The sequence below is a fragment of the Semicossyphus pulcher genome, unplaced genomic scaffold (assembly GCF_022749685.1).
Source record: "Semicossyphus pulcher isolate SPU_LCO1_2020_fin unplaced genomic scaffold, fSemPul1.0.p SCAF_23, whole genome shotgun sequence".
Taxonomy (NCBI): Eukaryota; Metazoa; Chordata; class Actinopteri; order Labriformes; family Labridae; genus Semicossyphus; species Semicossyphus pulcher.
The window spans coordinates 8,354,683-8,370,316 of record NW_027211697.1 but is presented as its reverse complement, the minus strand read 5'-3'; the positions used below and the strand labels follow the sequence as shown (position 1 = coordinate 8,370,316).

Genomic DNA, 15,634 nt, shown 5'->3' with positions numbered 1-15,634 from the left:
TGTGATGTTTTCTCTTTCCTGTAGGACTCAATTTCTATTCCGTCTTTCTTTCTATCTACAGCAACTTTACAGAAATATGTGTTGATTTTATCTTAATCAATTCTTTCCAGCAATAACAGCCTCTTTTTTCCCCCCCGTCTAAAAGTAGTCTCTCTTACTTCTGCTTTCCAGTCCAGCTGCTGAAATCATCAGACCTTGGCCGCCATAGCCTGCTCTATCTGAAGGAGATTGGACATGGCTGGTTTGGAAAGGTAACGCATGCTTTTTTTTTTTATTCCTTTTATGTACATTCACACCACTTTTGTGCTCATTCTTACTTACGTTAAAGTTTTTTATTGAATCAGTCCTTACTGTACTAACTTCACTCCAAAGTGCATCTCCGTGTGGAATGCGAGGGTAATGTGATGATGATCTCATTGTAGCGAGGATAATCTTTGGCGCTTGTGTCATGGTGTTGATTCCATGGGAGACGAGTGTAAATTCAGTCACAGTAACAGTAAATCACAGTCACAGTAAATTCCTCACAATGTACGGTCCAGTGCAGGCTGCTGCAGCGCCTCCTAGATTATAGCATCCTATCATTCTTCCTATTTTTCCCACACATTGTCGCTGTATGTTGTAAATTCTACATACCAGAGGTTTGTATAAAGGCTCCCTCCTATGTGCCTTTTCAGGTTCTGCTGGGCGAGGTCAACGCAGGCCTCAGCACCACCCAGGTGGTGGTGAAGGAGCTGAAGGCCAGTGCAAGCGTCCAGGATCAGATGCAGTTTCTGGAGGAGGTGCAGCCATACCGGTTAGTTCATTAAAACATCCGAGATCACACCCATGAATATCACCACATGGCATTAAAGAATAAAGATTGATCAGACTTTTTATTCTAAGTACAGTGTTTGTGCGTAATCACATCCTGTTTTCTCTGCCAGAGCCCTCCAGCACCCAGCCCTCCTGCAGTGCCTGGCACAATGCTCAGAGGTCACTCCGTATCTGCTGGTCATGGAGTTCTGTCCTCTGGTGGAAAAAACTTTAACGATCACTTTCAGTTGATCCCTTTTTCTTGGTGCATTCTTGTTTGGATTATTCATTAAAGATCACAGCAGCTCACAATCTCATTTCTCCTGTCAGGGTGATCTGAAGAGCTACCTGCGCAGCTGTCGGCTGGCTGACTCCGAGACTCCTGACCCCTTGCTCCTCCAGCGGATGGCGTGTGACATTGCCTCGGGGCTCCTGCAACTCCACAAATACAACTTTATTCACAGGTACGGCATGCCAGCCGGCTCAGCTCTATTAACAATATTACTGCCCTATAGCGAGGAAGAATCCAGCTGAATGCTCTGTGTGCCCCCTGCTGGTCCCTCCCTGCAACAACATCCTGGTGCTGCCTGAGTAGTTGTCACAAACTCCAGCATCAGTGATTTTGTTGCGGGGGGCGAGCCCTTGTCGCTCTCTCTCGGGGGCATGTGGTGGCTGCAACGGCAACTAATCAGTAGCTGCCTGGCAAAAGAGCTCCCTGTTGTGGAGGAGGTGAGATAATACAACCTTAGTTTATGGTCTGGCTTTATGGAGTGGTGAGAAGAAACAATGCATGATATCATACATGTGCACATTTTATAATATACTTTAATTAATGCTGTGGCTACATAGGGTACTTATAATGCAGTGAGACCTAGTCAGTGACAATATGCGACATATTAAATGTATGTACAGACACTGATACCCAAGTAGGCTATAACTAAAGAAGATGGAATATAGATTATACACAGACTAAATGTGTAAAAAACTGCAAATAATCAGTATTAGTTATAAACCACCAGAGCTTAAAACCCCCTGAAAAATTGATTAAAGCTCCTGTGAGGAGTTTTTATCCGGTTATGAAACAGACTGAAATTAATACTGATGACTCTATATGACCTACAAATGCAAACCTGACCATCAGCGACAAGATTGATAATTTCTATTAAGTTATGTTAACGCCTGAAGCTGTTGGTGGGGGGTAGGCGTCAAACGCAGCGATTAACTGCACGCTTAGTTTACATTTTCCAGAAATGTAAAATGAGTGATATATTTGACTGGATAAGTTTTTTGTTAAAAACCACCACTTAAGCATGTACAGGACAAAATCAACAAAGAGGGAGGAGGTACGGCTTTGTCCACAGGGGGCGCCAAAATCAACACAAACCGAAAGTTCCTCACGGGAGCTTTAAAAGTTAAACTCTAGAGACTCTGCGCTGTGGTTGTTTTTGTTTGATCAAATGTTGCCAAATCACAATTATTGCATGGACTTCATGACATCACTTTTTTTCAACTTAGCTCCGCCTACTTTAAACAAGTGCATTACACACAGAAAAAAAAAAAAGTTTTAATTTTGGCAGAAAGTTTTGTGTTAAGGTAAGATGACATTGCTACTAGTAAGAAGCTTATTTAGAAAATAGCCTTTAACAACCTAAACACTGTACATATGTATGCTTCAATACAATCATTACATTGATTAGACTAAAGTTTCTTTTGTTTTGACAGTGACCTGGCCTTGCGGAACTGCCTGCTAACTTCAGAAATGTCAGTGAAGATCGGAGACTATGGCCTCTCTCACAGCCGATACAAGGTGAGACTGTCTTATCATAAAGTCATTCATTTTTATTGAAGACTTTTTACCTTATTGTCCTGTTAAAAACGTGTTGTTTATTTTTTGCTATAGGACGACTATTACATAACACAAGACCAGATCTGGGTGCCCCTGCGCTGGATTGCTCCTGAACTCATAGACGAGGTCCACGGAAACCTGCTGGTCGTTGACCAAACCAAATCCAGCAACATATGGTAAGACATTAAAAGAGTGATTAACAGGAGATTTTAAAGAAAGACTAACATTATCAAAATATAGAAATGGTTTGGCATAGATCTATTTCTTTGTGTGTGTTGTAGTTGAAGACAATACTTTGATTTACTGCAGATTATATTGCTAGAGTATAAATTTTAATTTGCAGCTTGTCAAGCTTTAACTACTGTTTTGTTTTCTGTTGTAGGGTTGCATTTGCAGCAACTTTAGCAGATTCAGTTTTAGCCCATATCCCAAAACATGATTTATTTTCATTTGATTTCCTCTGCTGCTCAGGGGGAAACCCTTTGGGAAAACGCGTGTACAGGAGAAAGATTCTTGTGACGTGTGGAAGTGGTGCATTAAGTTAATGATTTCTCTGCCTGTTCCAGGTCGTTGGGGGTGACTGCGTGGGAGCTGTTCGAGCTGGGAAACCAGCCGTACAGACACTACTCTGACAGACAAGTGCTGACATATGCTGTGAAGGAACAGCAGCTCAAACTACCCAAACCCCAGCTCCAATTCCCCCTGGCTGAGCGCTGGTGAGACATAGTTGCATGCCCACACACTTAGGCAGACAGACACACATGCACAGGCTGAAACGCAGAATGACTGTTATATATTTTGATACCATATGAGACCAAGCCTTCAGGCCTTGCTGAGCAGTTAGTTCTAACGCGTCATGCTGTCCTGTTTCTGAAAATGGGTTTCTGCGTATGATGGCGCACCGGTCCACTGTTGCAATATTTCTCTTTGCTAGCAAGGACAGATGATCAATAATTTCCCTCTTCTTTATGATCCCCTTGGCATCGACCACGGCTGAATCACCTCATTCATCTTTGCCTGGGAAGTGCGCCAAATATCCTCTTTATTTATTTGTTTTTCAAAATTGTTCTTCACTAAATTAAACGGTCTTGGTAATAACACAGAGGAGCTACACACACACACACACAATGGAGGAAGGAGAACATCTATACCACACCTCCTTCATATACCCTAAAGGTCTCAGGCAAGTGTAAAGAACAAGTACTAGGTGTTGCAAACAGTGCTGACCTCAAAGTTTACTTTTACTTTGTCTTGTTTTAGTCTTGAATCAATTCTTTATTGCTCTCTTTATGTATCTTTACGTGAATATAATCTACGCTCACTGCTGCACAGATGTCAGGAGAGTAACGCATTTATCGCTTATTTCTTCTCTCAATGTAATTTTTGTCCAGGTACGAGGTGATGCAGTTCTGCTGGCTGCAGCCAGAGCTGAGACCCAGCAGTGAGGAAGTACATCTTCTGGTCACATACTTGTGTGCCAAAGGATCCAGTGAGGCCGAGGAAGACTTTGAACAACGTTGGAATGCACTGAGACCCAACCTGCTTGGTAGCGCCTCACACACAGCTACATCCACAGCCTTAGTCCTGACCCCTACTCCTGCGTCAGCTGACCTCCCTGGTGCAGACCAAACCCAGGCAGTGGAGCTGGCCTCCTCTGCCTCATCCTCCTTCCCCCTCCTGGAGCACTTCTCCGACAGCTTCCACTCTGACACGGGGGATGACTTGCTGACTGTCACAGAGACCAGCCATGGTCTCAACTTTGAGTACAAGTGGGAGCAGGCCAGAGCGGAGCAGCCCTACTGCTCCTCCTCCACCAGTGGGCCACTGGGCCAGGGGAACCCACATTATCAGGATATCTACTATTCTAGTAAAGGAAGCACCTCAGGAGGCTGCAAGGCCGACAGCCTGACTTCAGGCATATCCCCATCTTACTATAAACCTGAACATCCCGGTGTGGTTCCAGTGTTGAGTGCCCACAGCCCCTCAGTCAGCAGCGAGTACTACATCCGCATAGAGGAACCAGTAGAGTGTAACATTAACCTGGATGACAGTGTGGCGGATTACAGCCCAGGAATGGAGGCCAGCAGCAGCAGGTTGTCCTCTGATAGTCGGACTGGTTCATCCACGGCACAGCCCAGTGCGTACTGGTCAACTTCTGACAACATCAAACCTCCTGCCTATGACTCTGACTCCAGCCCCACTGTACAGCTAACCATGGAGCCGCTGCTGAGAAAGACATCCAGCTCCAGCCCTGTAAAGTTCCACTCCCACAACTGCTTCTCAACCGATCAGGATGAAACGGTGTACTGTGAACAGTCATCAGCGTACAAAACACGCCGTCAGTCCTGTCTGTCCGAACCAGAGACATCGCCGGAGTCCAGATCCAACCTTCTCCATCCTGTTGGACTTCTAGAAAACCCACGCAGTTTATCACAAGCAGTCAGCAGCCCCAGCTTAGGGTTCTGCGATCCCTATCTTGAAGCGAGCACAGGTCGTAGCAGCGTTAATGAAAGCTGCCATAATATGATGGGTCCCATAAGAAAGACGGTACCCATCGTTAACCACATTAGTATTGATGTAGAGACAGATGATGGCCTGCTGGTGGGCCAGCAGAGAGGCGATGACATTGAGGATGACCTTTTCTCTGACGGAGAGGCCACTAACTGGACCTCAAACCACTCAGCAAACAATAATAGCCTAAGTTTTGACAGCAGACAAACTGTCGGTGGGAATGACGGCTATCTGGACCTTCAATATACTGCTCACACAAACACAACAGATTTATGGTCTTTAACCAAGGCCACCACCAGAACCTTCCAAAGCTCCCGATCTGGTGGTACCTTGGAGGCTGAAGGAGCAGACTATGGTTGTAACGCTGCTAGCAATTCCTCCGAATTAGGTTCCTACATTCACTTATGTCACAAAGAAGGAGAGGAAGCTGCCACTCAAAGGGAAAGGAACATATCTGCAGGAAATCTTAGAAGCGTTGATTCTTTTACCAGCTCAAGTATGAACGTCAGAGGTACAGAAGGTGGAATAACTGAGGGGAAATATGAAAAGCAATTGTTGCTTAATGCAGATAGACTCTACTCTGAGCCTAAGATGATACCCGAGGCAAGTTATATTAAGTCCCCATCCTCTTTCAAGGAGCATCAGACTGGTCAAACTGGAGCCTTGTCAGTCAAGCAGAGAGGAAACATCTGGGAGGGGGCTTCAACTGGGATCTCTATTGGTCTGGGAGACAAGAGGCTAAACTATCCAGAGATATCAGAAAGTAGCAGAGCGATGGACAGTGGACTGGGGGTCAGAGAGTCCAGCATTAGCCTGGTTGAGCTTGGCGACTACAGTGAGGATGATGACGATGACATCACAGATATCACGTCAGGGATCTTCGCCGACTTCAACCTGGATTACGTCGAGGTAGAAGAAGAAGAGCTGAGCCCATTAAAGAATCCAGATAGAACTCCCGACTCTGTAGACACCCTAAACCTGTCCTCATCCATGGCAAGCCCCTGCGATCAGGCCTTCAGCCCTGATCCCTTTAACACCCCTGTCCTACCCAAATCCCTTGATAGCGGCTATGACACGGAGAACAATGAATCTCCAGAGTTTCTCTTCAAGGAGCTCGGAGATCCCCTGGGTGGTGAGAGGAGTCCGAGGCTTGGTGGAGAACCTGAACTAGTGCTGCAGATGGGTTTGGCCCAAGCGGTCTGCACATCCACATGCATGTCAGAGCTACAGTTCAAGGGCCTGACTGACAAGAACCCGTACCGGGACTCGGCCTATTTCTCCGACTATGATGCTGAAAATGAGAGAAGTCCTCAAGAGGAAGGCAGTAAATTCTACGCTGGTCCAACTAACCATGACTTCACTTCGGAGAAATTTATCTCTATCAGAGACGATCCCGTCAAAAGGCAATTCAACGAGGAACATTTGACAAATCTGAGACCCATCAAAAGTTGTGTTTTGGTGAATCTCTCAGAGGCTGAACCTAGTTCCCCCAACTCCCTTCCTGCCCCTGGGCTGTCTATGCTGTCACCATTTCCTCCGCAGATGGGCGGTTGCCTGACCAAAGAGTCGGCGCCTGCGGAGGACGATATCGGGTTGGAGCACTCAGGAGAGGAGCCCACCTCAGAGCTTAGCTCCTCTGTTGGCTCAGAGGCCTCTTCCACTGTCCAGGAGGCCTCCAGAAACCCTGAGGACGGGAACAAAAGAGAAGAAGATTGTTCCCCTGTCCAGTCTTTGCATTCTGACTCCACCATAACCGACTACAGAGACGAGGCCCATCAAGAAAATGATGGATCCACAGAGGAGGAAGAGCTGCCTGAATTCAATCACACCAAGGACGAGACGGAGGAGAGAAGGGAGGGTGTGGGAATTAATGAGGAGGATTTCGAGGACATAGATGCAGAGGAATGTGACTCACAGGACAGTTTATGTGAAGAATCAAACGGTGGCGTCGACCTCTCCACTTCCTCGTCATTGTTGGAGCTGTGCGGAGAAGATGTGAGAGCTCCGCTAGAGGAGGCAGAGGATGAAGATGACTCAGATGACAGTGAGTCAGATGAAGAGTTGAGGACCTACAACATCCAAGATGAAGACAGTGAAGAAAGTGAGGAGGATTTCACCGTAGTGCCGGTGGTGGTTAGCGACTGCAGCAGGGCCAGGCACCTCCGCAGCCTCCTGAAGATGCCCACCCTGCTCAGCCAGTCCTTCTGCGACGAGTTGGAGAGGAAGAAAAAGGCTGTGTCCTTTTTTGATGACGTAACAGTGTTCCTTTTTGACCAGGTATGACACGTTAATGGGTCAAAGTTGTGCAATAATCTGTAAGCAACTCCTTTTATATTGATTTTTTTCTGTGATTCTAGGAGAGTCCCACGGGAGAGCTCGCTGACTACGCCTTCTCCATAGGAACAGAGTCCAGCGAGCAGGAGGCCTCAGAGGAAAAAAACTCTGACCAGCTGCAACCTGACCCCGAGCTTGAAGCTGAATCCTGTGAAACATTCTGTGACTCTGAGGAAGTGGAAGGAAACAACTCAGAGGAGGGTGAGTTTGCACAGGACATAAAATGCTACATAGAGTAACCCTAGTTGATTTATCCCAGATGGTTCAGAATAATAGTTATTTTGTCTGTGTGCATTCAGGTGGAGGCTATGAATGGGAAGATGACCTCTCGTTTGAGCCCCGCCCGTCCTCCCCTGACACCATCCCCGAGCCCCAGTCCTCACCCACATCCACCTCCAACTGTTCCGAGACTCCTAAACCTGCAGCTGTAGCACTTAACCGTTTTATGGTCTCGAGATTCTCTATCACACACGTCTCCGACCCCCACATGGGCTCAGCTACAGGTCTGTAGTTTACTGTCTTTCATAGAGTTTGGATTTGTGTTGTACTTGGATTTGTAGTTTTGAATTCAATGTTATTGCTTTGATGTCCTTTGCCTTAATCTGTCACAGTAGTGTTAGCTTGCCGTCTTTGTAAACAGAGATATTGTTTCCAAATGGCAAATCAAATTGCTTCATCCTAACCCCTGTTTGCACAATGTCACTAACAGAGCCAGGCAGAGCAGATGGTCATAATGACTGAACAGCCAGACATCAGCCCGTTGTGCAATTAAAAGACTTTTAACAACAACTCATATTAGCATCCCTGCTAAATTTTTCTCATCTAATTTGGATACGTGTACAGTCCTGCAATCTAGCTTGTTAAACAAGGAATAATAAACACTAACATAATGTGTAACTGTACAAACAGGATGACTAAGTGTGATTTCAGTTGCAGTGAAAGGTTTTCCACAACTTTTGTGCATATTACGTCTTTATGATACTTCGCCAGCAAACTTTCAGAATAAAATACCAAACCTCTGTGGGCTTGAAATGTGTCTGGTAGAAGGGGGACGTCGTGTCCTTCACTTTTGTTTGCAAGTTATTTAAAATAAGTGGTGTAGGGAAACAACATGAGACAAATAACACAATAAATACTCGGGGTGTTGAGAGAAATGTTTGCCTGCATTTACAAAATAAAAAAGTGTATAAAAAGAGAATAAGAAGTGGTTTGAGAAGTTGCTATTGTATGACATTTTTCTTTTGCTGTGAAAACGTATTTACTTATTACTTATTTACCAACAGGGAACACTGAAGATGGTCCAAAAGATTGAGTGCATCATGGTCCTGACTGGAGGAGGATGAGTCCCTTCTCAACACAGAAAAGCAGCATTATTATATCTAGATGTTTTACAGAGTTTTATTTTTATCAACCTTTTGGGCATCTGACCCTGGTGACCCTTTATGAGACAGTGCCTCATATTGTAGAGAAAGACCCTCAATGATTTGCACATTTTCCCTTTTCTTTCTGAAGTAAGAGGAACAGCTGCTGGTATGGCAACCTGATTGAGGACAATTGAAATCATATTGTTTAAAGAAGATATCAGTATATTAGTTAAAACATACAGTATATGACAATAACTTATTTGCTCAATGCAACATCAATTTCGATCGGTGACCTGACAGGTCATTTTATTTGTGAAATTAAAAGAAATACATAAAAATAAAAGACGAAAAAAAAATAGTGACAGGCTTCATAGCTGCTCCTCTCATGCTGCCTCGGTCCATCTGCTTACCATTGATCTGGCTTTTTCAAAGACTGTTACATTGTCGGAGCCAGAGAACAATGCTTGATGATTGTTGCATAAGGAGCTGTGCTGGATTTCCAAAAACAAAATCTGACTTTTTCCACAGACGTAGGTGGTGGTGATGCTGACGCTGTTTGAAGATGGAGGTGCTGAAACTTACAGTCATTTGTTCCTTATCCAAGTCATGATGGTGGTGCTCAGTGGATTCAGTGATGTTATTCGAATCATACTATAGAAAATCAAGGTGTTACCACTCCCTTATTATCCCCACCCACTGACTCTGGTTAATGACGACCTTCGGTACATGTCCACAGCTACTGTATCTATCTGAAGCACTTTGTATAGCCATCCTGGGTCTTTATTTGAAGTCATGGCTTCATAGCTCTACATCTCCCCCATCCTGGAATGAAATATCCAAACATGTGAGGTTCCCTATTTGTGTCCACAGTGCCAGCTACAGGTTCACTTGATTTTGTGACATATTAGCTTTGGTTATTTTACATTTCATCAGCAATAGAATGACACCAAAGGGATGAAGAGGTGTTTCATCACAATTCAGAAGTGTCACGTCATAAATGTTGAATGTCAGTATCATATTTATGAATCTTTTCTACGTCTATGTTACGTCCATACTCTCATACATAATGTATTCTATTACATTGTGCTGAATGCTGTATGAGGTGTACAAAAAAAAAAAAGACATTCAAAATATGACATATCTCACATATTGTATGAATGTTTTATCAACATGTAGCAGGTAGCTTGACTTGAATTACTACTGCTGTATGGACAGCTCCCTCCCCCTCTCTATGCTTCTGTAGCTCAAAGTGCCAATTCCGTTTCCTCTCGCCTTGCCTTTTACGCTCCTGCAAGACGAGAAAATGTCGCGAGTATTTTTGTACGATTTGAAAAGATGCAATCCAGGATGACAGTCTCTCAAATTTGCCAAAGAGATATTTCAAAGCCTATTGGCTGAAGTGGCAGACACATTCGGGGACGGTGAGGCGGGCTGTTCTGTGCACCGGTAGTAACAACATTGCTGTTTCCATGTTTCCCCTCACTCATTGCTATTGTACTATCCCAAACAAATAAATCCAAATACTTTTTTTTCCCCTCTTGTGTCTGTGATATTTATCAGCAAAGATTTTCCAATCTACAAACATAAAAACATGAAACAACAAGACACGTAAAAGTATGACGTTTGTGCTCATTTAGATTTATTTCGGACAAGATAATTTATAAGCACTTTCTGTACAGGACAGATATAATACAAACAGGGACAAAAGTGAGAGACAATGGAAGCTATATAAAAGTAAAAAAAGCGCTTTTGAAACTCGCTGCCCAAATGAGCTGTTTAATAAAATCCTGATCATCTCACTCAGTGTAAAGGACTCACCCTTGAAAAAATGTACTTCTCATGACGTACGTCTTGAATTGATGCTTTCTAAGATTTAGCTCATTTCCCGTCGTACAGTTCCAACTGCTATCCCCACACATCATGCTCAAGATGAATGCCTCTGCTCTCAGCTTTTTCTCCCAGATGAGTGTATAATACTGAGCACGAATGATCAAAAGCCATGATAATACTGTACCTTAAATGACAAGCTACCACTCCCTCAAAGCTACATATAAAAAGACCCATTATGTGTGCTCTTTACGTCATCTCTGGCAGCTTAGATATTACCGAACCTTAAAGAGAAAGCAATTCAAGATATTCTTGTATTATGTCTGTGTATTTGAAATTGCACTGTACTGAAGCTTGCTAAGCAAAAAAATAAAGAGAGAAGAGTTTCAAATTTACAAACAAAGAAAATAAAAAGGGAGGGTATCCCCGTTATATGTTTCAGAATATAAAAAAAAAAACAATCGGACTGTGATGCACATGCCCTCAAACCAGTTTACAGAATGATTGGGTCAATGCTGCATGAAGCATATTTAAAAAACAAAACAAGAGAAGGCACAGTTCCCACATTTAAAATATGGGTATACTGTATCACAACTAGTAAATATATAGTACTGTATCACTTAACAAAAGCAGAATTATAGTTTACTCACCAACTGTCCAGTCCTAGCTACCTGTGGCAGTATCCTATCTCCACCTCTCTTCAGTGCATCACTGTGATGCACTGACAACTGTTACCGACCTTATCTTAAATCAACCCTCGAGCTCCACCTAAGACTAATTCCTTCACTGCCTTTTTAATGTCAATAATCCTCAAATTAAATTTACAGTGTAAAGTGTTGGAAGAACAAAAGAGATCCCATAGTAGAAGTGCAGATAAATAATAACGTGACAGCATCACTAGTAAAAACCTATTAGCCATACCTTATCCACAACTGATGCAATCTAAATAACTAATAAAATCTGCTGTCACACTTGTACTTGAATGCTCAGAATAACATTCAGTGTTTGTGAAAGCGTTTGTGAGGATAAATCTGAGTGAGTTTCCACAGCAAAGAAACTAAATTCTTAGTAGTGTAACATGTTCCTTGAGGTGTTTTCCCCCCTCAGTCACACTTCTGGGCCCTCTCGTGTTAACATCATACGACTAAAACATGCTAATGTTAGCCATTTTCTTTCTCTGTTGTTAAAAAGGGCCCATTAGTGGACAAAAAGGGGGACAGCAGGCTGCTAGTAGAAGATGGGTGCAGATCGGTCATCAGTGAAGGTGGGCCGGAGGTAGACCTCCAAGGAACGGTCACTGTGGGGAGAGGAGGGGTGAGACAGGGAACAGCGACAGTTAGGTTGAACACATGAGAAGGTTTAGAGAGCTACTTGGCCAACTATGTAACCACACCCAAAGAAATCCTCATCCTTCCTAAAGTTTTGTTTCTTACAGCAGAGTATCTACTGTGAGTTTGAGCAAGCAGGTGGTGAGAAAACTCGAATAAAGTACGAAATAAAAGAACCAAAACGGCATGCAGTAGGCTCGAATGCAGGGTTAGTATCCTCTTTGTATGATATTGTGATACACACATGGGGAAAAAAATCAGAGTAATTCTTTTACAACCCAAGGCCTGCTGGACTGACAAATGCCGCCATGTCCACGGAGGCCAAAGGACCGAAAAGAAGCAGTGATTCCCAGCATCTTACTGCAGCCAGACAGCCAATGAGAGCAGAGAGAACCAGGCAGTAAGAGAGAGAAGGAGAAAAGTGATTGGCTGGCTGAGAGGCGATGGAGGCTGGTGACTTACGGAGGTCCTGTTCCCTCAGAACCGAGACAATTCTGGACCCAAACTGGAAGGTAAAGAGAACCTTTGGGTTTGAATGGCTCATCTCTCAGATCATGCATGGGTCACATTTTGTTACATTCACTGCTGGTTAGTCTGGTGCAAGATGAGCATACTGTAGATAATAATTAATACTGTAACTGAAATGAAGGATGGGAAACGGAACACTTCATGCTCAACATGCTTAAACTGTATGCTCCTTTTTGAATGCTACAATACATGAGGAAAGGTGTCTGTGGCACCCCCTAGTGGACGGAAGTTTTGCTGTAAATGCAATCAACCAAATATCATTCAAATACAAGCCAAAAGAATACTCAACAAAAAGGAAACACAAGTAGGTACTCACATTACACATACCGCACACAACACCACCAGCACACACACAGTCTTGTGTCGTTTTTTTTACAGTATCACAGATAGCAGCACAGATGCTATGGGTGTTACTAGGGGAGGGGAAGGGGGAGGCGGAGGGATGAAACCGCATGCTTGGACCACAGCTGTGGCTTGAAATGATTCACAAAAGGGAGTAAAAATAAAATCAGTTAAGAGCCCTTATTTTGAAAAAGGAAAAATATCATTGTCACTGACAGAACAGATTTCGCGTCAGACCAGACTGTTTATTAATATATAGAGATATGTTTTATTTAGAATACCTTTGTAAAAAGTCACCATACATTCAAGGTCAATTTTCAGTATCACATTTTCTGGTTTCCCTCCACAGCATGCATAAGATAAACACTTCAACTAATCAGTAGTTTCTCATTGTTTCTGCAGATATTTTTTCTTTTTTTTCTCCTTTTTTTTTTTTTTTTTTTTACAAGGACAATAATTGATTTTTAAAAGAAAAGACCAAAAAACTACATAGCCACTCAGGGAATACAATCATAAATAACACTGAGAGCTGCAAAAGCCGTGGTACCGAAAAGTAATTAACAGCTGTTATTGAGGATGCTCGACAGAAGATAGAAGACCTCTCCAAACTCACTGCAACTCCAGAAAAGAAGAAGTTTATTGGAGTGAGGCATTTTATTTTTAACCCAAAAACTCTGGCAGTAAGTTCACCCATGAATGGCAAGAAGACTGTGGGGGTGGAAAGTATACTTGAAAATGTATATGAAAACATGTTTTTCGCGTCATCATAATACAGTGCAATTTGGTGGACGGACGTTAAAAATTTATATATATGTAGATATATATACTGTATATTCTTGAAGCTCAATTTGAAAATGTGCTTCACTGCACACAAAGTATGTGTTAAATAGAAAAAAAAAAGAAGCAAAGTAAGGCAAATATGACACACACCCTTTTGGACGGAAAAATAAAGTCTAGCACTGACACAAGGAAGCACAGCGCCACCTACGGGATCTCTCAGAACAGAAACATTGTAATCTGCACAGCCTTATTTTGAAAAGCTTTTTTTTTTTTGAGCATGTATGTGGTGGGTGGGAACTCGATAATACTGCGCCCACGTGTGCTTAAAAAGGCCATTCAGCCAGTGGCTCTTGTACAACGACATTGAAGTCTTTTGGCACTTGTACAGTACATGAACATGTCCTTTAGTTTGACAAAATGACAAAACCATGTACATGCATGAAAGACAAGCAGTAGCAAAGGCAGTCTCTTGAGAGATCAGTCCGTGATGGTGGACTGTGATCAGAGATAGAGTATTCAGAGTCCATAGCGCTGCATGCCGAGCAGGTAGGCCCCGCTCTGGCTCTCTCGCTCAACGCAATCCTCCACCCACCAACCGCTACTGTCCACACCGACACCACCAGCAGCAGCACCCAGGATTGGACGGAAGGAGGAAAGGAGGGACCCGGGGAGGAAGAGAGGACAGAAAGGAGGGATGAAACTGGCCTCTTCCACTTGGAGAAGGGGTGTGTGTGGAGGGCAGAGGAGGAGAGGTGGAGATAAGTGGACAGGAGGGAGGCTAAGAGGAGGAGGGAAAGATGGGGTAGGAAGAGGCCCCTGTGCTATCCGGAGCTGTCTGTGTCTGTCTGTATGTCTGTTCTCACACAGTCGAAATCAATTTGCCATCAGGACTGTCACTGTGGAACAAAGAGAGAAGGAAGCTTGCCAGGTCGGACACACTCAGAGAGAAATGGAGAAAAGACAAGACAGGCACGAGAAGGCATGGTGGAGTTTAGGAGACGTGTAGGTGGGGTCGGGTATCTACGTCGCCCCACCTACAGCTACATCTCCAAACACACCTGCCGTGATCAGGTAGATTGGACTTCCAATTCCCTCATCAACACTTTAAATCAAAAATCATTGCTTTGTTTGATTTAATTGCCCATATCAAGCAGTTTTAGAGAATATCACTTTAAAGTAGATAAAACCCTGAAGTTACTGTTGATGAGGAAATCAAGTCATCTCCTTAGCTGGAGGGATGTAGTGTTAGATTAGTCTGTTGGGGTGAATACACCCTGCAGGACAGTGTTGTCTCAAAATACTGATACAGAAAAAACACATTCAGAGCAAGACAAGAGTATGTAAACAGCTTGACACTGGTGCCCAAAGCCCCAGGCTGACAAGCACTGATGACCGAGATGAAGTCAGCGTGATGTCTACTGTCACAACATGTAGTCCAATACGAGTGCACGCAAACTCCAGGCTAATTCATCACTCTCACGCAATCTCCCAAACACACACATTTATATACATGTACACGAGGATGTACTCCCTGATTGGACAGAAACAGGCACAGCATCATTCCTATCCCTAACCCTCACACAGCCCTGGTGAGTCAGCAAGGACTTGATGGGATTACAGAGAAAATATACTGGGGCAAGAGCACTCTGACAATACACTGAGACACTAGACTGCATTCGTTACAATTGATCATATTCACACTGCAGCCATTTTCCTCTAACGTCACTCTTAGGGTGGGAAGCTAAATAGTGGAATTAATGTTACTGCTGTAGGCTACTCCAAGATAATTGTCATTATCATTTCATTGGTTTCTAATTGGTCAGCAACTAAAAAGTCAATGGATAGTGACAAACTGGAGGGACATCTGGTTGTATTTCAGATAATGTTAGCATCCAGCCACTTTCTAGCTAACATTAGCATTAGCTACGGAGTGGCTGAATGCTAACATTACCACTTGAAACATAGACTGCATAGTGTAACAC

At 43.6% G+C, this 15,634-nt stretch overlaps 2 protein-coding genes across 9 annotated transcripts in view; one reads left to right on the top strand and one right to left on the bottom strand.

The window, feature by feature from the left end:
• aatka (apoptosis-associated tyrosine kinase a) overlaps nt 1–10,380 on the top strand; it is a 45,211-nt gene extending 34,831 nt beyond the window's left edge. For all 3 annotated transcript variants that reach the window (XM_069674460.1, XM_069674462.1, XM_069674463.1), the window contains 11 exons: nt 172–251; nt 675–793; nt 924–1,011; nt 1,123–1,256; nt 2,515–2,599; nt 2,693–2,814; nt 3,205–3,354; nt 4,030–7,426; nt 7,507–7,684; nt 7,783–7,986; nt 8,767–10,380. In XM_069674460.1, the coding sequence (XP_069530561.1) occupies nt 172–251; nt 675–793; nt 924–1,011; nt 1,123–1,256; nt 2,515–2,599; nt 2,693–2,814; nt 3,205–3,354; nt 4,030–7,426; nt 7,507–7,684; nt 7,783–7,986; nt 8,767–8,795 (4,586 nt within the window). In that variant the 3' untranslated portion in view covers nt 8,796–10,380. The remainder of the gene's footprint in view (nt 1–171; nt 252–674; nt 794–923; nt 1,012–1,122; nt 1,257–2,514; nt 2,600–2,692; nt 2,815–3,204; nt 3,355–4,029; nt 7,427–7,506; nt 7,685–7,782; nt 7,987–8,766) is intronic.
• A 76-nt stretch (nt 10,381–10,456) lies between these two features.
• LOC138602863 (BAR/IMD domain-containing adapter protein 2-like) overlaps nt 10,457–15,634 on the bottom strand; it is a 65,565-nt gene continuing 60,387 nt past the window's right edge. The window contains exons 14-15 of one of the 6 annotated variants that reach the window (XM_069674469.1): nt 12,465–12,507; nt 10,457–11,971 (exon numbers count right to left, since the gene is read on the bottom strand). In XM_069674469.1, the coding sequence (XP_069530570.1) occupies nt 12,480–12,507 (28 nt within the window). In that variant the 3' untranslated portion in view covers nt 10,457–11,971; nt 12,465–12,479. Of the gene's footprint in view, nt 14,549–15,634 lie in introns of all 6 variants that reach the window. The other 5 variants (XM_069674464.1, XM_069674465.1, XM_069674468.1 and 2 more) reach the window with 5 other exon arrangements.